The 17,224-nt window shown below is 56.0% G+C and overlaps 1 protein-coding gene across 4 annotated transcripts in view; it reads right to left on the minus strand.

The window, feature by feature from the left end:
* LOC138764441 (phospholipid-transporting ATPase ID-like) overlaps positions 1 to 17,224 on the minus strand; it is a 78,600-nt gene that overhangs the window by 27,309 nt on the left and 34,067 nt on the right. For 3 of the 4 annotated variants that reach the window (XM_069940365.1, XM_069940364.1, XM_069940366.1), the window contains exons 13-20: positions 9,189 to 9,397; positions 6,624 to 6,667; positions 5,814 to 5,985; positions 4,628 to 4,816; positions 4,030 to 4,145; positions 3,130 to 3,294; positions 2,508 to 2,619; positions 1,949 to 2,054 (exon numbers count right to left, since the gene is read on the minus strand). In XM_069940365.1, coding sequence (XP_069796466.1) covers positions 1,949 to 2,054; positions 2,508 to 2,619; positions 3,130 to 3,294; positions 4,030 to 4,145; positions 4,628 to 4,816; positions 5,814 to 5,985; positions 6,624 to 6,667; positions 9,189 to 9,397 — 1,113 coding nt within the window. The remainder of the gene's footprint in view (positions 1 to 1,948; positions 2,055 to 2,507; positions 2,620 to 3,129; positions 3,295 to 4,029; positions 4,146 to 4,627; positions 4,817 to 5,813; positions 5,986 to 6,623; positions 6,668 to 9,188; positions 9,398 to 17,224) is intronic. The other variant, XM_069940367.1, reaches the window with a different exon arrangement.

The following is a 17,224-nucleotide window of genomic DNA, read 5'->3' on the forward strand; positions in this document are numbered from 1 at the left end:
GATTTAGGACAGAGCTGAGATCATTCTGGTTCACTCAGAGAGTGAACACCCAAATGTGCTGGAGAAAGGGTGGTGTAACTGTTAGGGCATTGCCGTTACAGCGCCAGCGGTCGGGACCTGGGTTCAAATCCAGCGCTGGCTGTAGGGAGTCTGTACGTTCACCCGTGTCTGCGTGGGATTTCCCCCCCCCCCCCCCGAGGGGGGGGGTCTCAATTCCTCCATTCTGTTCATAAACATACCGGGAGGGGAAGGGTGGGGGAGGTTGTAGGTCAACTGGGTGTAATTGGCCAGCATGGGCTCGTGTCATAACCGTCCAGTATGTCTAAACATTTGAAGTCAAGAGGAGCTTTCGGGAATCAGCGTCGGTTCCTTCCACGAATGTATTTAAGCCAATTAGATTTCTGCAGAATAGTGGGGGAATTGACGGTTTCTGGGGAGAGGCCGGGGAAGTGGAGATCTGACTGGGGTCCGATCAGCTGGGATCTCTTTCAATGGGGGAGGGTGTAGGGCAGACTCCTGCCCCTGTCTCTGCTGGTCTTTCCCATTGGTGACCTGGAGTGCAAAGTGATGCCCCGAGCTGGACAGTGTGACAGGTTTTTAAGTTGGTTTACAATCCCCACCCCCACCCCCAAACATTTCTGCAGCCAGGAGGTGACGGTGCACCGCGTGCATACAGAGTCTGGGAGGAGGCAGCCGAATATCTCAATATATCCTTTGGGCCTTCATAAATCAAAGTATTGAGTACAGGAGCTGGGATGTTATGTAAAACAGTTCAATACATTGGTGAGGCCAGATATGGAGTATTGTGTGCAGTTTTGGTCACCGAACTAAAGGAAAGATGTCAATAAGATTGAAAGAGGGCAGAGATTTACTAGGATGTTGCCCAGACTTCTCGGAACTGAGTTACAGGGAAAGGTTAAACTTTATTCCCTGGTGTGTAGAAGAATGAGAGGAGATGTGATATATTTAAAATTATGAGGGAGACAGACAGAATAAATGTCGGTCGGCTTTTCCCACTGAGGGTCGGTGAGATACAGACCAGAGGACATGGGTTAAGGGTGATAAGGGAAAAGTTCAGGGGGAACCTTTTCACACAGAGAGTGGTGGGAGTGTGGAATGAGCTAAACGTGGGCTCAATTTTATTGTTTTTAAGAAGAATTTGGACAGGTTCATGAATGGGAGGGGTATGGTCGGGGTGCAGATCAATGGGACGGGGGAGAATAAGGGTTTGGCACAGACTAGGCCCGAGGTGCTGTGATTAGTAAGGGATTACTTAAGGTGGTATGTGAATTGAAAATAAAGGTATAAAGGTTGAGACCCACTGGCCGATGGGATGCTGGGCTTCAATGGACCGGGTTGGGCGGGGGTGGGGGGGGGGTGTTGAGTTCAGGAGTCGTGAGGTCATGTTGCAACTCTACAAATCTCTAGTGAGACCACACTGTGTTCAGTTCTGGTCACCTCATTACAGGAAAGATATGGAAGCTGTGGCGAGGGGGCAGAGGAGATTCACCAGGATGCTGCCTGGATTGGAAAATAAGGAAAGGTTCGCAGAGCTGGGACTTTTCTCTTTGGAGCGAAGGAAGATGAGAGGAGACCGAACAGAGGTCGACGAGATTCAGAGAGGCCTCGATAAGGTGGACGGCCAGCACTTTTCCTCCAAGGCAAGAGTAGCAAACACCAGAGGACATCCGTACAAAGTGTGGGGAGAAAGGTTTAGGGGACACGTCAGGGGTAAGTTTTCTTTACACAGAGAATTGTGAGGGCCTGGAATACGTTGTCAGAGGTGGTGGTGGAGGCTGGAACATTTCTTTTTTTTTTGGTAAATAAGCATAAAATCGGGGATGAAGGGCCTGTACTGTGCTGTACTTCAACACCCATCCCAGCCGGACGCAGCCCCACTTGGGTGACCCCGTACGGAGATGCAGAGGAAGGGGGGGCAGGGACTCACCGCAGCTCCTCGCGGACTTCGTGAACCGTGCGCCCCGACAGCAGGAAGAGGTCGGCAAGGTCGTCAGTCAGCATCTTACAGGAGTAACCGATATTCACCGCCGTCTCTGGGGCAGGGAGGGTGACAAGGCTATTAAAGGGGAGGGACCGCAAATCCCTGCACACCTCCCCCCAGCATACAGAACCCAGGGCCAGACACAGAGTGAAGCTCCCTCTGCACTGTCCCATCACACACTCCTGAGGTCAGACACAGAGTGAAGCTCCCTCCACACTGTGTCATCACACACTACAGACCCTATCTCACCTCTCTTTGGCACACACCCCTCCCAGGCTGAAGGGTTGAGCCATGGGACCCATGTTTCAGAGACCTAGGGGATGAAGCCCCCATTTGGAAGCATGGTGTCATGGGGCTCTTTGGCCCATCCTATCTAAGACAGCAGCGATGCGCCCCACAAGATCCCGGGTGCCTTTTGGGGTACTCCCACCATCTGATTCTACCCTTGCATGTCCTGACCAGGCGTGGAGCCTCTCCCAGAGACCACCCCCTTCCCACTACTCACCAGGTTTGTCCCCTGTCAGCACCCAGATCTTGATGTTGGCCAGCGACAGGACGGCAATGGTCTCCTGGACCCCTTCCTGCAGTTTGTCTTCAATAGCAGTAGCTCCCAGAAGCTACAGTGTGGGTGGGGAGGAGGAGAGGGGATGAATGAGGAGGGTAAAGAGATGACTGTGGGGATGACCATAATCACAGTGATTGAGGCGGTGGGTGCAGGATTGCAGGGGTCCAACAGGATTCCCCTCTCTTTCTCTGCCAGTCCCTGCCTCACATACTCATTCACCTCCAATCTCTCTGTAACCCCCTCCAGTTCCTTACACCCCTCCCTGTCTCTGTAACCCCCTCCCTGTCTTTGTAACCCCCTCCTGGACCCCTACTCCCCTCACTTTCTCTGTAACGCTCTCCGGTTCCCTACATCCCTCACTTACTCTGTAACGCTCTCCGGTCCTCCCCTACACCCCTCCCTGTCTCTGTCACTCCCTCTGGTCCCCGACATCCCTCCCTGTCTCTGTGTGTAGGGGCAGTGAAGAGGGAGCGCTGTGGGAAGGGCAAGATCTTGCTGGGCGCAGAGTGGCAGGGGTGGGGGGATCTATAATCGAGCAGACCCCCCCCATCCCCAGATGTACCGTCATCTCCTGCTCGATGTCCTCATACACAGATGCCAGACGCTCCTCGCGGTTCTCCAGCGCCCGTCGTGCTTCCTCGTGCCTCTCTGACCAATCCTGGAATGCCTTCTCATCCAGGTCCCTGTAGGCCAACACCAGAGTACGCAGCCCTTCGCTCGCAAACTCCTGTGGGGGGTGGGGAAGACAGGAGAGAGAGGGATGTGAGGGAGGGGTAGATTGGAGGGGCCAACCAGAGGAGTGGGAGGAGGGAGGGGAGGGCCAGTGTGAGAGTCATGGGTGTGTCAGGGGCTGGGGGTCTTCTAGTGAGGGGAGAACTTATTCAGGGAGGGGTTTGTCTGGGTGGCAAATTTCTCCCGTGTTACTGGTGGTGAGGGAGGATTCCCTGGAGGGACGGTACCAGGAAGTGGGGGGGGGGGGGGGGGGAAATTCCCCAGTGTTGCCAGGAGGGGGATTATTCGGGGGGGGATTATTCGGGGGGGGGCCGAGAGGGGGGGGATTCTCTGATGGGATGTCTGGGACGGGCATTCCCCGGTGGGATGGTGTCAGAAGCCAGGGCTCTCTGGTGGAGAAAGTGCGGAGGGGGAGGGATTTCCCCAGTGTGGTCGGGACAGGGACTCCCTGGTGGGACGGTGCCAGGAGGGAGGGGGGAATTTCCCAGTTTTGCCAGGAGGGGGATTATTGGGGGGGGGGGGGGGCGGAATTCTCTGATGGGACGTCTGGGATGGGGATTCCCCGGTGGGAAGGGAGTTCTCTGGTGGAGAAATTGCAGAGGGGGAGGGATTTCCCTGGTGTTGCCGGGAGGGGGGATTTCTCTGGTGTTACCAGGATGGGGATTTCCCCGGTGTGGCCGGGACGGGACAGGGGATATCCCCAGTGGGAAGGGCGGGCGACCAAACTCACGTTGAGGTGCTCCACAGTGACGTCCATGAGCCGGTGACTGGATGGGTGAAGCCGCTCGAACACGATGCTGTCGGCGCCCTTGCAGTAGAGACGGATCCTCCCAGTCGCATTCCTCACTGCGGCACGGACAGGCCGTCAGTACAGAGGGGTTGTGGGGAGGGGAGGGGAGGGGTGTGGCAGTCAGTCCCGGGTGGGAGGGGTCCTGGGTAACAATCACCCATCAGCACCTCCCCCTCTATGCCCTGACCTTAGAATTCCCATTTACCCCCCCCACAGCTCCATCCACCCATCCCTCACTCCCTGAACCCACCCCCCGCACATCCCCTCCCTCCCCCCACCATCACTCCCCCATCTCCGCACCCCCTTCCCATCACCCCAACCCCTCCCCTATCTCCCCACTTCCTCTCCTCCCTCACACACCCTCCCCCATCTGCTCAGCCCCTCCCTTCCATCACACCCCCTCCCCTTCTCCCCAACCCCTCCCCATCTCCCCAACCTCTCCCCTCCCTCACAACCCTCCCCCATCTAACCCCCCCATCTCCCCAACCTCTCCTCTCTCTCACACTCCTTCCCCCACAACTCCTCACCCATTACCCACCGATGACAGACATTCGCCGGCGGCCGTGGTTGAAGTCCAGGATGGCGAGCAGGCGGTAGGTGACCTCTCGGCCCATCTCACTCACCACCACTGTGCTAGGCGTCCGGCCCCGGAACACAAAGCCAAAGTTGCGAGCGGCAGTCACCAGAGCCCCCTCGTCCGGCGACTGGGCCTTGTAGTACAGGCCCCCTGCCAGGGAAGGGTGCAGGAAGTCACCCCCACTGTTCCTGTCTGTTGCCCCGCCCCCAAATACAATGCACAGCATGATCCCGAGGCTCGGTGAGGGGGCTTGGAGTGGGGGCATGGGAGGGGGTGCAGCAGGATCCTGCAGGGTCCAAGTAGGGGATTGGGAGGGTAGTACTCCGAGGGATCCGAGCAGAAGTTTGGATCTCGTGACAGGGGCCTGGATCTCGGGAATAGGGCTTGGCTCAGGATTAGGGGCTGGATCTCGGGATCGGAGCCTAGATCGGGACCAGAGCCTAGATCTCAAGACTGGGTCCTAGATCTCAGGTTTAGGGCCTGGATCCCGGGACCAGAGGCCTGGATTTTGGGATTAGGGCCTGGATCTCAGGACCAGAGCCTAGATATCGGTACTGGAGCTTGGATCTCAGGATTAGAGCCTGGATCTCGGAACTGGGGCTTGGATATCGGGACTGGGTCCTAGATCTCAGGATTAGTGTCTGGCTCAAGATTAGGGGCTGGATCTTGGGATTAGGGCCTGGCTCTCAGAATTAGAGCCTGGATCTCGGGACCAGAGCCTAAATCTCGGGACTGGCTCCTAGATCTTGGGATTAGGACCTGGATATCAGGACTGGGGTCTACACCTCTGGATTAGAGCCTGGATCTCGGGATCAGAGGCCTGGATTTTGGGATTAGGGCCTGGATTTTGGGATTAGGACTGGATTGTGGAACCAGAGGTCTGGATCTTGGGATTAGGGCCTTAATCGGGATTAGGGCTAGGATCTTGGGACTGGGTCCATGATCTCGGGACTGGGTCCTAGATCTCAGAATTATGGCCTAGATCTCGGGACCAGAGGCCTGGAACTCAGGATTATGGCCTGGGATCGGGTCCAGAGGCCTGGATCTTGGGATCAGGGCCTGGATCTCAGGATTAAGGCCTGCATCTCTGTGGCAGCAGGGCCGGGAGCAGAGGCACAAGTGTTCAGAGGACCAGTGCAGTCCCTACCTTCCTCGCTGTCCTCCGACATTACAGTATGGCAAAGGGAGAGCAGGCGGAAGAACTCGTGCACCCTGGCATCTCCCAGCTTCACCGCCTCCATCAGCTGTGGGTCCTCAAACGAGAAGCAAGGGTCCGCCAGCTCGTTGAAGGAGAAGTCCACCGCTGGCCTCTTCTGCTGCTGAGAGAGAGAGAGGGTGGAGAGGAGGGTCAGGGGGAGATTAAATGCCCTGCAGGGACTATAGACACAGACTCTGCACTGCTCAACTCTCTCCCACCCTACTCACCGGGACCTGTGCCTCCCCGTGGACTCGAACGCGCAGAGATATCCAGCCAGTGGCCAGCAGACCTCCACTGTCAGCTCCCCCTTGGTCCTCAGTCTCCCTACCCCTCATCCCCTCCCACTCAGTCCCCCTCTGCATCATCTCCCCACCTCACTCCCCTCTTCCTCAGTCTCCCTCCTCCTCAGACTCCTCCTACATTATTCCCCCGCCACTCACTCCCCTCCCTTCATTCCGCCTCCGTTCACTCCCCTTCCCCTCACTCTCCCCTCTAATTTCCCCAGTCCTCTTTCCAGTCCCCTCCCCTCATTCCCCTCCATCCCCCTCACTCCCCCACCCCTTCACTCGCCCCTCCTCTTCACTCTCCCCCCTCATTCCCCCTACCCCAGTCCCTATCCCCCTCAGTCCCCTCCCATCACACAATCCCAAGATCAGACACAGAGAGAAGCATCCTCCGCACCATCCCATCACACATTCCCCATGTTAACCCTGAGATTTTTCCCTTCAACTGTGATCCTGTGCCCCGAATGTGACTCACCTCCCTGACATCACATTTGTGTCCCAGATGGTCGCTCAGATCTCCTGGAAGGAAAGGCGGACAATCTGAAACTGCATTTCCTGAAAATTTATCACCTGCACCCCTCAATGTCCTGACAGCAGCTCCGGGCATCCTGGAGGCTAAGAGAGCCCATGGTCTCTGCATTGCATGGCACTGAGGGAGGCGGGGGTGGCGAGGGGGCAGAGAGAAGGTCAGCAGGGTGGTCTCTACAGTGGAAGTAGATGTGTGGGGACAGAGGGCTGACATCAACTGTGTGGAAGCGAGGTTGTGTGAGTGAGTGTGTCTATATCTGACTGTGGTGAGAGAGTGTGATTGTGAGTGTGTGAGTGTGAGCGTGGTTTTGAGTGTGTGTGAGAGTATGAGTGTGAGAGTGTTTGTGAATGTGAGTGTGTCCGAGTGTGTGTAATAGGGACAATGTGTGTGTATGAGTGCATGCGAATGAGAGTTTGCACTTGTTTATGTGTCTATGAGTGTGCACGTGTGTGTGTGTGTGTGTGTGTGTGTGTGTGTGTGTGTGTGACACTCCCACCACTCTCTTTACCGCCCCCTCCATCCTCACCCCCTCCCTCCCTCCTCACCGTTCCCCTCCCTCCTTACATCACTCTCCTCACTGCCCCCTCCATCCTTCCTCCACTCTCCTCACTTCCCCTTTCTCCTCACCTCACCTCCTTCCTCACTGCCCCCTCCCTCCTTACTCCACTCTCCTCACTGCCCCCTCCCTCCTCACCGCTCCTTCCCTACTGCCCCTCCCTCCCTCCTCACTACTCTCCTCACCGCCCCATCTCTCCTCACTGCCCTCTTCATCCTCACCGCCCTCTCCATCCTCACCGTCCCCCTCCCTCCTCAGCTCCCCACCACCCCCTTCCTCCTCACCGCCCCCTCCCTCCACAACAGCCCCTCCCTCTTGCTACTCCTCCCTCCTTGCCACTCCCTGCTCCTAATTACCCCTCCCACCTCACCAGCCTGCCATTCCAGTACCCAGACTGGGAGGCTCTGCCAACAATGGGTGACTGATGGTAAAACCCCACTCCTACTGTTCCCAAAACCACAGCTCGTCTGGTACATCACTGGATTACACAGGGCGATTCCACGGAAAAGCAGCCAATAAACTAAACGACCCCACCCTCAACCACACTCTCTTCATCCCTCCCCCACTTCCCCTCAGGAAGAAGTGCTGGGTGTGAGGTCATCCTCCTGAGAGTCTGAGCCCTACGCTGTTACCAGACTCCTGTCTGGGCCTCACACTGTTATCGGATCCTGTCTGAGCCCCATGCTATCAGACTCCCCTCTGAGCCCCATTCTGTTATCAGACTCCTAAGCCCTACACTATTATCAGACTCCTGTCTGAGCCCCATGCTGTTATCAGCCTCCTGACTGAGCCCCTCACTGTTATCAGACTCCTGTCAGAGCCCAACGCTGTTATCAGACTCCTGTCTGAGCCCTACGCTGTTATGATTCTTATCAAAGCCCCACACTATCAGACTCCTGTTTGAGACCCACACGGTTATGAGACTACTGTCTGAGCTCCTTGCTGTTATCAGCCTCCTGTCTGAACCCCACACTGATATCAGTCTCCCGTCTGAGCACCACGCTGTTATCGGACTCCTGTCTGAGCCCCACGCTGTTATCGGACTCCTGTCTGAGCCCCACGCTGTTATCAGACTCTGATCTGAGCCCCACGCTCCTTTAGCTCAATTCTAATCTCCATCTGTAACTCTGCCCCATGTTTTCAGCTAGTGTACTATGTCAATATGATAGTACAGATTCTATCACCAATGTGTATATGTACAGATTGTAGTGTAGGATGACTGTGATTGGCTGAGAGCGTAGCCAGAACTACTGGCAGGTCTCTGACTCCAAGCCAGACCAGGTCATTCTGGATTGGTCGACCTACTTGGGATATTCTCCAGTCTTCCAGTTAATAAAATTGTAGAGCGCGTTGAAACACTCCTCCGACACCACATTAATTGAATTTTTATGAAGATCTACCGGGACCAATGCCTGAAGAAGGCACACAAAATCAGTGAACCGGTGCAGACTCGAAAGGCCAACATGGCCTGTTTCCGCTCCGTAAATGGTTATATGGTTATATGGTTATATGGAAAGAACCAAAGACTTGTTGATCCAAACCAAGGCTTTTATTGTCATGATTGGTCAGATGGTGCTCGTAAGATAGGCTTCCACACAGAACCTCGGAGCACGATGATAAACTAGCCTGGATCCCTACAGAGAACTGGGAGGCAACAGGCGACTGTTGAGGGCAGCAGGGAAGGACATGGAGGCCAAAGCAATGCATTGGAGGGTGGGGGGGGTGCAGGTGTTGAGCAGAAGGCTCTTCCGGAACGCAGCTCCGCACACCGGGGCTCGCGCTCAGGGCTGACATCTGGTGCTGCGGCAGTCTCAGAGGGAAGGGGGGAGGGGTGCAGGAGGTGTCTGAGAACCCCGGGGAGTCAGGAGGAAGTGCCTGAGGGTCTTATAGACAGGGGGGGAGGGGTTGGGGAGGAGTGTCTGCGGACTCCCAGGAGCAGGGAAGATGATTCCTACCGTAGGTCTTTCCATTGATGGAGCACTTGTTGAAGGTCATGATGTTCTGGGTTAGAGTGCCTGTCTTGTCAGAAAAGATATACTCGATCTGGCCCAACTCCTCACTCAGGGTGGTGGTCCGGGCCTCCGCTGCAGTGTCCCACTGTGCGCAGTACATCTTCCTGTCCCAGTTGATAAAGTAGCTGTGGCCGAGACGGATGACCTCCACGCTTTGTGGTGGAGACAGAGGTAAGAATGGTTACTGTCCCCCTCCGCACAGACCCCTCACATACTCCCGGAGAAAGGTACTGAGTGAAGTTTCCTCAACACCGCCCCTCACACAGTCCCGGGGTCAGACACGGAGTGAAGCTCAATCCGCACAGTTCCGCCACGTACTCCAGGGATCAGACACAGAGTGAAGCTCCCTCCGCACCATCCTGTCACAAACTCCCTGGGTCAGACACAGAGTGAAGCTCCCTCCGCACCGCCCCGAAACACACTCCCGGGGTGAAACAAAGAATGAAACTCCCTCTACACTATACCATCACACACTCCCAGGGTCAAACACAGAGTGAAACTCCCTCTGCACTGTCCCATCACACACTCCCAGGGTCAGACACGGAGTAAAGTGCCCACTGCACAATCCCAACACACACTCCCGGGGTCAGACACAGAGTGAAGCTCCACCAGCACCATCCCGTCACACACTCACGGGTTGAGACACAGAGTGAAGCTCCCTCTGCACTGTCAAGTCACACACTCCCGGGGTCAGACACAGAGTGAGCTCCCTCCGCACCGTACCATCACATACTCCCGGGATCAGACACAGAGTGAAGATCCCTCTGCACTGACCCATCAACACTCCCAGGATCATACACAGACTGAAGTTCCCTCCGCACCATCCTGTCACACACTCCTCAGGTTAGACACAGAGTGAAACTCCCTCTGAACCATCCCATCACACACTCCCGGGGTCAGACACGGAGTAAAGCTCCTACTGCACAATCCCGTCACACACCCCCGGGGTCAGACACAGAGTGAAGCTCCACCAGCACCATTCCATCACACACTCCCAGGTTCAGACACAGAGTGAAGCTCCCTCCGCACCGCCCCGAAACACACTCCCGGGGTGAGACACAGAATGAAGCTCCCTCTACACTGTCAAGTCACACACTCCCGGGGTCAGACACAGAGTGAAGCTCCCTCCCACTGGCCCATCACACACTCTGGGGGGTCAGAATCAGAGAGAAGGTCACCACGCACCGTCCCCATCACACACTCACGGTGTCAGACACAGAGTGAACCTCCTTCGGCACCATACCATCACACACTCCTGGTGTAAGGTACAGAGTGAAATTTCCTCCGCACCGTCCCCTCACACACTCCCGGGGTAAGACACAGAAGGAAGCTCCCTCCACACCATCCATACACACACTTCCAGGGTTAGATACAGAGTGAAGCTCCCTCCACATCGTCCTATCACACACTCCCGGGTTCTGACACAGAGTGAAGCTCCCTCCACACCGTCTCATCACACACTCCCGGGAACAGACACAGAGTGAACCTCCCTGCGCACCGTCCTATCACAAACTCCTGCAGTTCAGACAAAGAGTGAAGCTCCCTCCGGACAGCCCCATCACACACTCCCGGGGGTTACACACAGAGTGAAGATACCTCCGCACTGTCCCCATCACACACTCGCGGGGTCAAACGCAAGGCGAAGCTCGCCCCAATCCATCCCATTACACACTCCTGGTGTCAGACACAGAATGAAGCGCCTTCCACACTTTGCCATCACATACTCACGGGGTCAGACACAGAGTGAAACTCCCTCCACACCATCCCATCCCACCCAGGGACTTAGAGTGAAGCTCCCTCCACAGGTCCCATTACACACTCCAGGGATCAGACACACAGTGAAGCTCCCTCCGCACTGTCCCCTCACACAATTCAGTGGTCAGACACAGAGTGAAGCTCCCTCCACACCGCCCCGAAACACACTCCTGGGATGAGACACAGAATGAAGCTCCATCTACACTATACCATCACACACTCCCGGGGTCAAACACAGAGTGAAACTCCCTCTGCACTGTCCCATCACACACTCCCAGGGTCAGACACGGAGTAAAGCGCCCACTGCACAATCCCAACACACACTCCCGGGGTCAGACACAGAGTGAAGCTCCACCAGCACCATCCCGTCACACACTCACGGGTTGAGACACAGAGTGAAGCTCCCTCTGCACTGTCAAGTCACACACTCCCGGGGTCAGACACAGAGTGAGCTCCCTCCGCACCGTACCATCACATACTCCCGGGATCAGACACAGAGTGAAGATCCCTCTGCACTGACCCATCAACACTCCCAGGATCATACACAAACTGAAGTTCCCTCCGCACCATCCTGTCACACACTCCTCAGGTTAGACACAGAGTGAAACTCCCTCTGAACCATCCCATCACACACTCCCGGGGTCAGACACGGAGTAAAGCTCCTACTGCACAATCCCGTCACACACCCCCGGGGTCAGACACAGAGTGAAGCTCCACCAGCACCATTCCATCACACACTCCCAGGTTCAGACACAGAGTGAAGCTCCCTCCGCACCGCCCCAAAACACACCCCCGGGGTGAGACACAGAATGAAGTTCCCTCTACACTGTCGAGTCACACACTCCCGGGGTCAGACACAGAGTGAAGCTCCCTCTGCACCGACCCATCACACACTCTCGGGATCAGACACAGAGTGAAGCTCCCTCTGCACTGTCAAGTCACACACTCCCGGGGTCAGACACAGAGTGAGCTCCCTCCGCACCGTACCATCACATACTCCCGGGATCAGACACAGAGTGAAGATCCCTCTGCACTGACCCATCAACACTCCCAGGATCATACACAAACTGAAGTTCCCTCCGCACCATCCTGTCACACACTCCTCAGGTTAGACACAGAGTGAAACTCCCTCTGAACCATCCCATCACACACTCCCGGGGTCAGACACGGAGTAAAGCTCCTACTGCACAATCCCGTCACACACCCCCGGGGTCAGACACAGAGTGAAGCTCCACCAGCACCATTCCATCACACACTCCCAGGTTCAGACACAGAGTGAAGCTCCCTCCGCACCGCCCCAAAACACACCCCCGGGGTGAGACACAGAATGAAGTTCCCTCTACACTGTCGAGTCACACACTCCCGGGGTCAGACACAGAGTGAAGCTCCCTCTGCACCGACCCATCACACACTCTCGGGATCAGACACAGAGTGAAGCTCCCTCCCACTGGCCCATCACACACTCTGGGGGGTCAGAAACAGAGAGAAGGTCACCACGCACCGTCCCCATCACACACTCACGGTGTCAGACACAGAGTGAACCTCCTTCGGCACCATACCATCACACACTCCTGGTGTAAGGTACAGATTGAAATTTCCTCCGCACCGTCCCCTCACACACTCCCGGGGTAAGACACAGAAGGAAGCTCCCTCCACACCATCCATACACACACTTCCAGGGTTAGATACAGAGTGAAGCTCCCTCCACATCGTCCCATCACACACTCCCGGGTTCTGACACAGAGTGAAGCTCCCTCCACACCGTCTCATCACACACTCCCGGGAACAGACACAGAGTGAACCTCCCTGCGCACCGTCCTATCACAAACTCCTGCAGTTCAGACAAAGAGTGAAGATCCCTCCGGACAGCCCCATCACACACTCCCAGGGGTTACACATAGAGTGAAGATACCTCCGCACTGTCCCCATCACACACTCGCGGGGTCAAACGCAAGGCGAAGCTCGCTCCAATCCATCCCATTACACACTCCTTGTGTCAGACAGAGAATGAAGCGCCTTCCACACTTTGCCATCACATACTCACGGGGTCAGACACAGAGTGAAACTCCCTCCACACCATTCCATCCCATCCCACCCAGGGACTTAGAGTGAAGCTCCCTCCACAGGTCCCATTACACACTCCAGGGGTCAGACACACAGTGAAGCTCCCTCCGCACTGTCCCCTCACACAATTCAGTGGTCAGACACAGAGTAAAGCTCCCTCCACACCGCCCCGAAACACACTCCTGGGATGAGACACAGAATGAAGCTCCATCTACACTATCCCATCACATACTTCTGGGGTTTAATACAAGTGAAACTCCCTCTGCACCGTCCCAACACGCACTCCCGGGGTCAGACACGGAGTAAAGCTCCCACCGCACCGTACCCATCACACATTCCTAGGGTCAGACACGGAGTGAAGATCCCTCCGCACCGTCCCCTCACACTCTCCTGGGGTCAGACATAGAGTGAAGCACCCTGCACACCGTCCAATCACACACTCCCAGGATAAGACACAGAGTGAAGCTCCCTCCACATGTCGCATCATACACTCCCGGGGTCAGACACATAGTGAAGCTCCCCCCACATTGTCCCTTCACATACTCCCGGGGTAAGTTACTGAATGAAGGTCCCTCCGCACCGTCCCATCACAGATTCCTAGGGTCAGACGCAGAGTGAAGCTCCCGCCACATCGTCCCATCACTCACTCCCAGGGTCAGACACAGAGTGAAGCTCCCTCCACACCTTCCCATCAAACACTCCAAAGGTTAGACAAAGAGTGAAGCACCCTCCACACCGTCCAATCATACACTGCCGGGATCAGACACACAGTGAAGCTCCCTCCGCACCGTCCCCTCACAAACTCCAGGGGTCAAACACAGAGTAAAGGTCCCTCCACACGTCACATCACATACCCCTGGGTCAGATACAGAGTGAAGGTCCCTCCACACAGTCCAATCACACACTCCCAGGGTCAGACGCAGAGTGATACTGCATCCACACCGTCCCATCACACACTCCCGGGATCAGATACACAATGAAGCTCCCTCCACACTGTCCCATCACACACTAACAGGGTCAGTCGCAGTGTGAAGCTCCCTCCACGCCATCCCATTACACACTACCAATGTCAGTCACAGTGTGAAGCTCTCTCCACAACGTCCCATCAAACATTCCCAGGGTCAGACGCAGAGTGAAACTCCCTCTGCACTGTTCCATCACACACTGCCGCGGTCTGACACGGAGTAAAGCTCCCTCCGCACGGTCCTATCACACACACCCGGGGGTCACACTCTCCCAGGAGTAACACACAGAGTGAAGCTCCCTCTAGACCATCCCATCACACACTCCCAGTGTCAGACGCAGAGTGAAGTTACCTCCGCACCGTCCCCATCACACACTCGCGGGATCAAAGACAGGGTGAAGCTTGCTCCAAACCATCCCATTAAACACTCCCGGTGTCAGATACAGAATGAAGCACATTCCACACTTTGCCATCACATACACCCGGGGTCAGACACAGAGTCAACCTCACTCGGCACCGTCCAATCACACACACCCGGATAAGACACAGAGTGAAGCTTCCTCCACACGTCCCATCGCACACACCTGAGGTCAGACAAAGAGTGAAGCTCCTTTTCACCATCCACTCACACACCCCCGGGGTCAAACACAGAGTGAAGCTCCCTCCACATGTCACATCATACACTCCAGGGTCAGACAGAGTGAAGCTCCCCCAGCATTGTCCCCTCACACACTCCCGGGGTAAGTTACTGAATGAAGGTCCCTCTGCACCGTCCCATCACACATTCCCAGGGTCAGACGCAGAGTGAAGCTCCCTCCACACCGTCCCATCACACACTCCCGGGGTCAGACGCAGAGTGAAGCTCCTTCCGAACCGATCAATCACACACTCCCGGGATCAGGCACAGAGTGAAGCTCCTTCCACTCCGTCCCATCACACAAACCCAGGGTCAGACACAGAGTGAAGCTCCCTCCACCCCGTCCCATCACACACTCCAAAGGTCAAACACAGAGTGAAGCACTCTCCACACCATCCCATCACACACTCCCAAGGTCAGACACAGAGTGAACTCCCTCGACACGTCGCATCATACACTCCGGGGGTCAGACACAGAGTGAAGCTCCCCTCGCATTGACCCCTCACACACTCCTGGGGTAAGTTACTGAATGAAGGTCCCTCCGCACGTCCCATAACACATTCCCAGGGAGAGACACAGAGTGAAGCTCCCCCTGCACCGTCCCATCACACACACCCGGGTTCGGTCGCAAATTGAAGTTCCCTCCACACCGACCATCACACACTCCCGGGATCGGACGCAGAGTGAAGCTCCCTCTGCACCATCCCATCACACATTCCCGGGGTCAGATGCAGAGTGAAGCTCCCTCCGCACCGTCCCATCACACACTCACAGGGACTTAGAGTGAAGCTCCCTCCACAGGTCCCATTACAAACTCCAGAGGTCAGACACAGTGAAGCTCCCTCGACATCGTACCATCACACACTCCCAGGGTAAGGTAATGAGTGAAGTTTCCTCCGCACAGTCCCCTCACACACTCCCAGGGTCAGACGCAGAGTGAATCTCCCTCCACATTGTCCCATCACACACTCTCGGGGTCGGACGCAAGGTGAATTTCCCACCATACCGTTCAATCACACACGCCCGGGATCAGACACAGAGTGAAGTTCCCTCTGCATTGTCCTATCCCACACTCCAGTGGTCAGACACAGAGTGAAGCAACCTCCACACCGTCCAATCACACACTGCTGGCATGAGACAAACAGTGAAGTTCCCTCCACACCGTCCCATCACACACACCCAGGGTCAGACACAGAGTGAAGCACCCTCCACACGTCCCATCACACACTCTTGAGGTCAGACACAGAGTGAAGCTCCTTTTCACCATACACTCACACATTCCCGGGGTCAAACACAGAGTGAAGCTCCCTCCACACGTCGCATCATACACTCCAGGGTCAGACAGAGCGAAGCTCCCCCAGCATTTTCCCCTCGCACACTCCCGGGGTAAGTTACTGAATGAAGGTCCCTCCACACCGTCCAATCACACACTCCAGGGATAAGACACAGACTGAAGCTTCCTTCACACGTCCCATCACACACTCCTGAGGTCAGACAGAGAGTGAAACTCCTAACGCACCATCCACTCACACACTCCCAGGTCAAACACAGAGTGAAGTTCCTTCGACACGTCGCATAATACACTTCCGGGGTCAGACACAGAGTGAAGCTCCCTCCGTACCGCCCCGAAACACAATCCCGGGGTGAGACTCAGAATGAAGCTCCCTCTACACTGTCCCATCACACACTCCCGGGGTCAAATACAAGTGAAACTCCCTCTGCACTGTCCCATCACACACTCCCGGGGTCAGACACGAACTAAAGCTCCCTCCGCACTGTCCCCTCACACATTTCAGTGGTCAGACATAGAGTGAAGTTCTCTCCGCAACGCTCCCTTCACACACACCCGGGGTCAGGCACAGAGTGAAACTCGTTCCACAACGTGCCATCGCGTACTCCCATGGTCAGACACAGAATGAAGTGCCTTCCGGACTGTCCCCTCACATACTACCGGGGTCAGACACAGAGTGAAGCACCCTCCGCACCGTCCCATCACACATTCCCGGTGTCAGACGCAGAGTGAAGCACCCTCCGCACCGTCCAATCACACACTGCCAGGATCAGACACACAGTGAAGCTCCCTCCACACTGTCCCATCACACACTCCCAGGGCCAGTCACAGAGTGAAGCACCCTCCACACTGTCCCATCACACATTCCCAGGATCAGTCACCCAGTGAAGCTCCCTCCACACCGTCCCATCACACTACCAGGGTCATTCGCAGTGTGAAGCTCCCTCCGCAGCATCCCATCGCACACTCCCAGGGCCAGTCACAGAGTGAAGCACCCTCCACACCGTCCCATCACACATTCCCGGTGTCAGATACAGAGTGAAGCTCCCTCTGCACTGTCCCATCACACACTCCTGGGGTCATTCGCAGAGTGAAGCTCCCTCCGCACCGTCCCATCACACATTCCCATGGTCAGAGACAGAGTGAAGCTCCCTCCGCATTGTCCCCTCACACACTCCCAGGGTAAGGTAATGAGTGAAGTTTCCTCCACACTGTCCCCTCACACACTTTCGGGATCAGACACGGAGTTAAGCTCCCTCAGCACCATC

Source organism: Narcine bancroftii, chromosome 5, assembly GCF_036971445.1.
Source record: "Narcine bancroftii isolate sNarBan1 chromosome 5, sNarBan1.hap1, whole genome shotgun sequence".
Lineage (NCBI taxonomy): Eukaryota > Metazoa > Chordata > Chondrichthyes > Torpediniformes > Narcinidae > Narcine > Narcine bancroftii.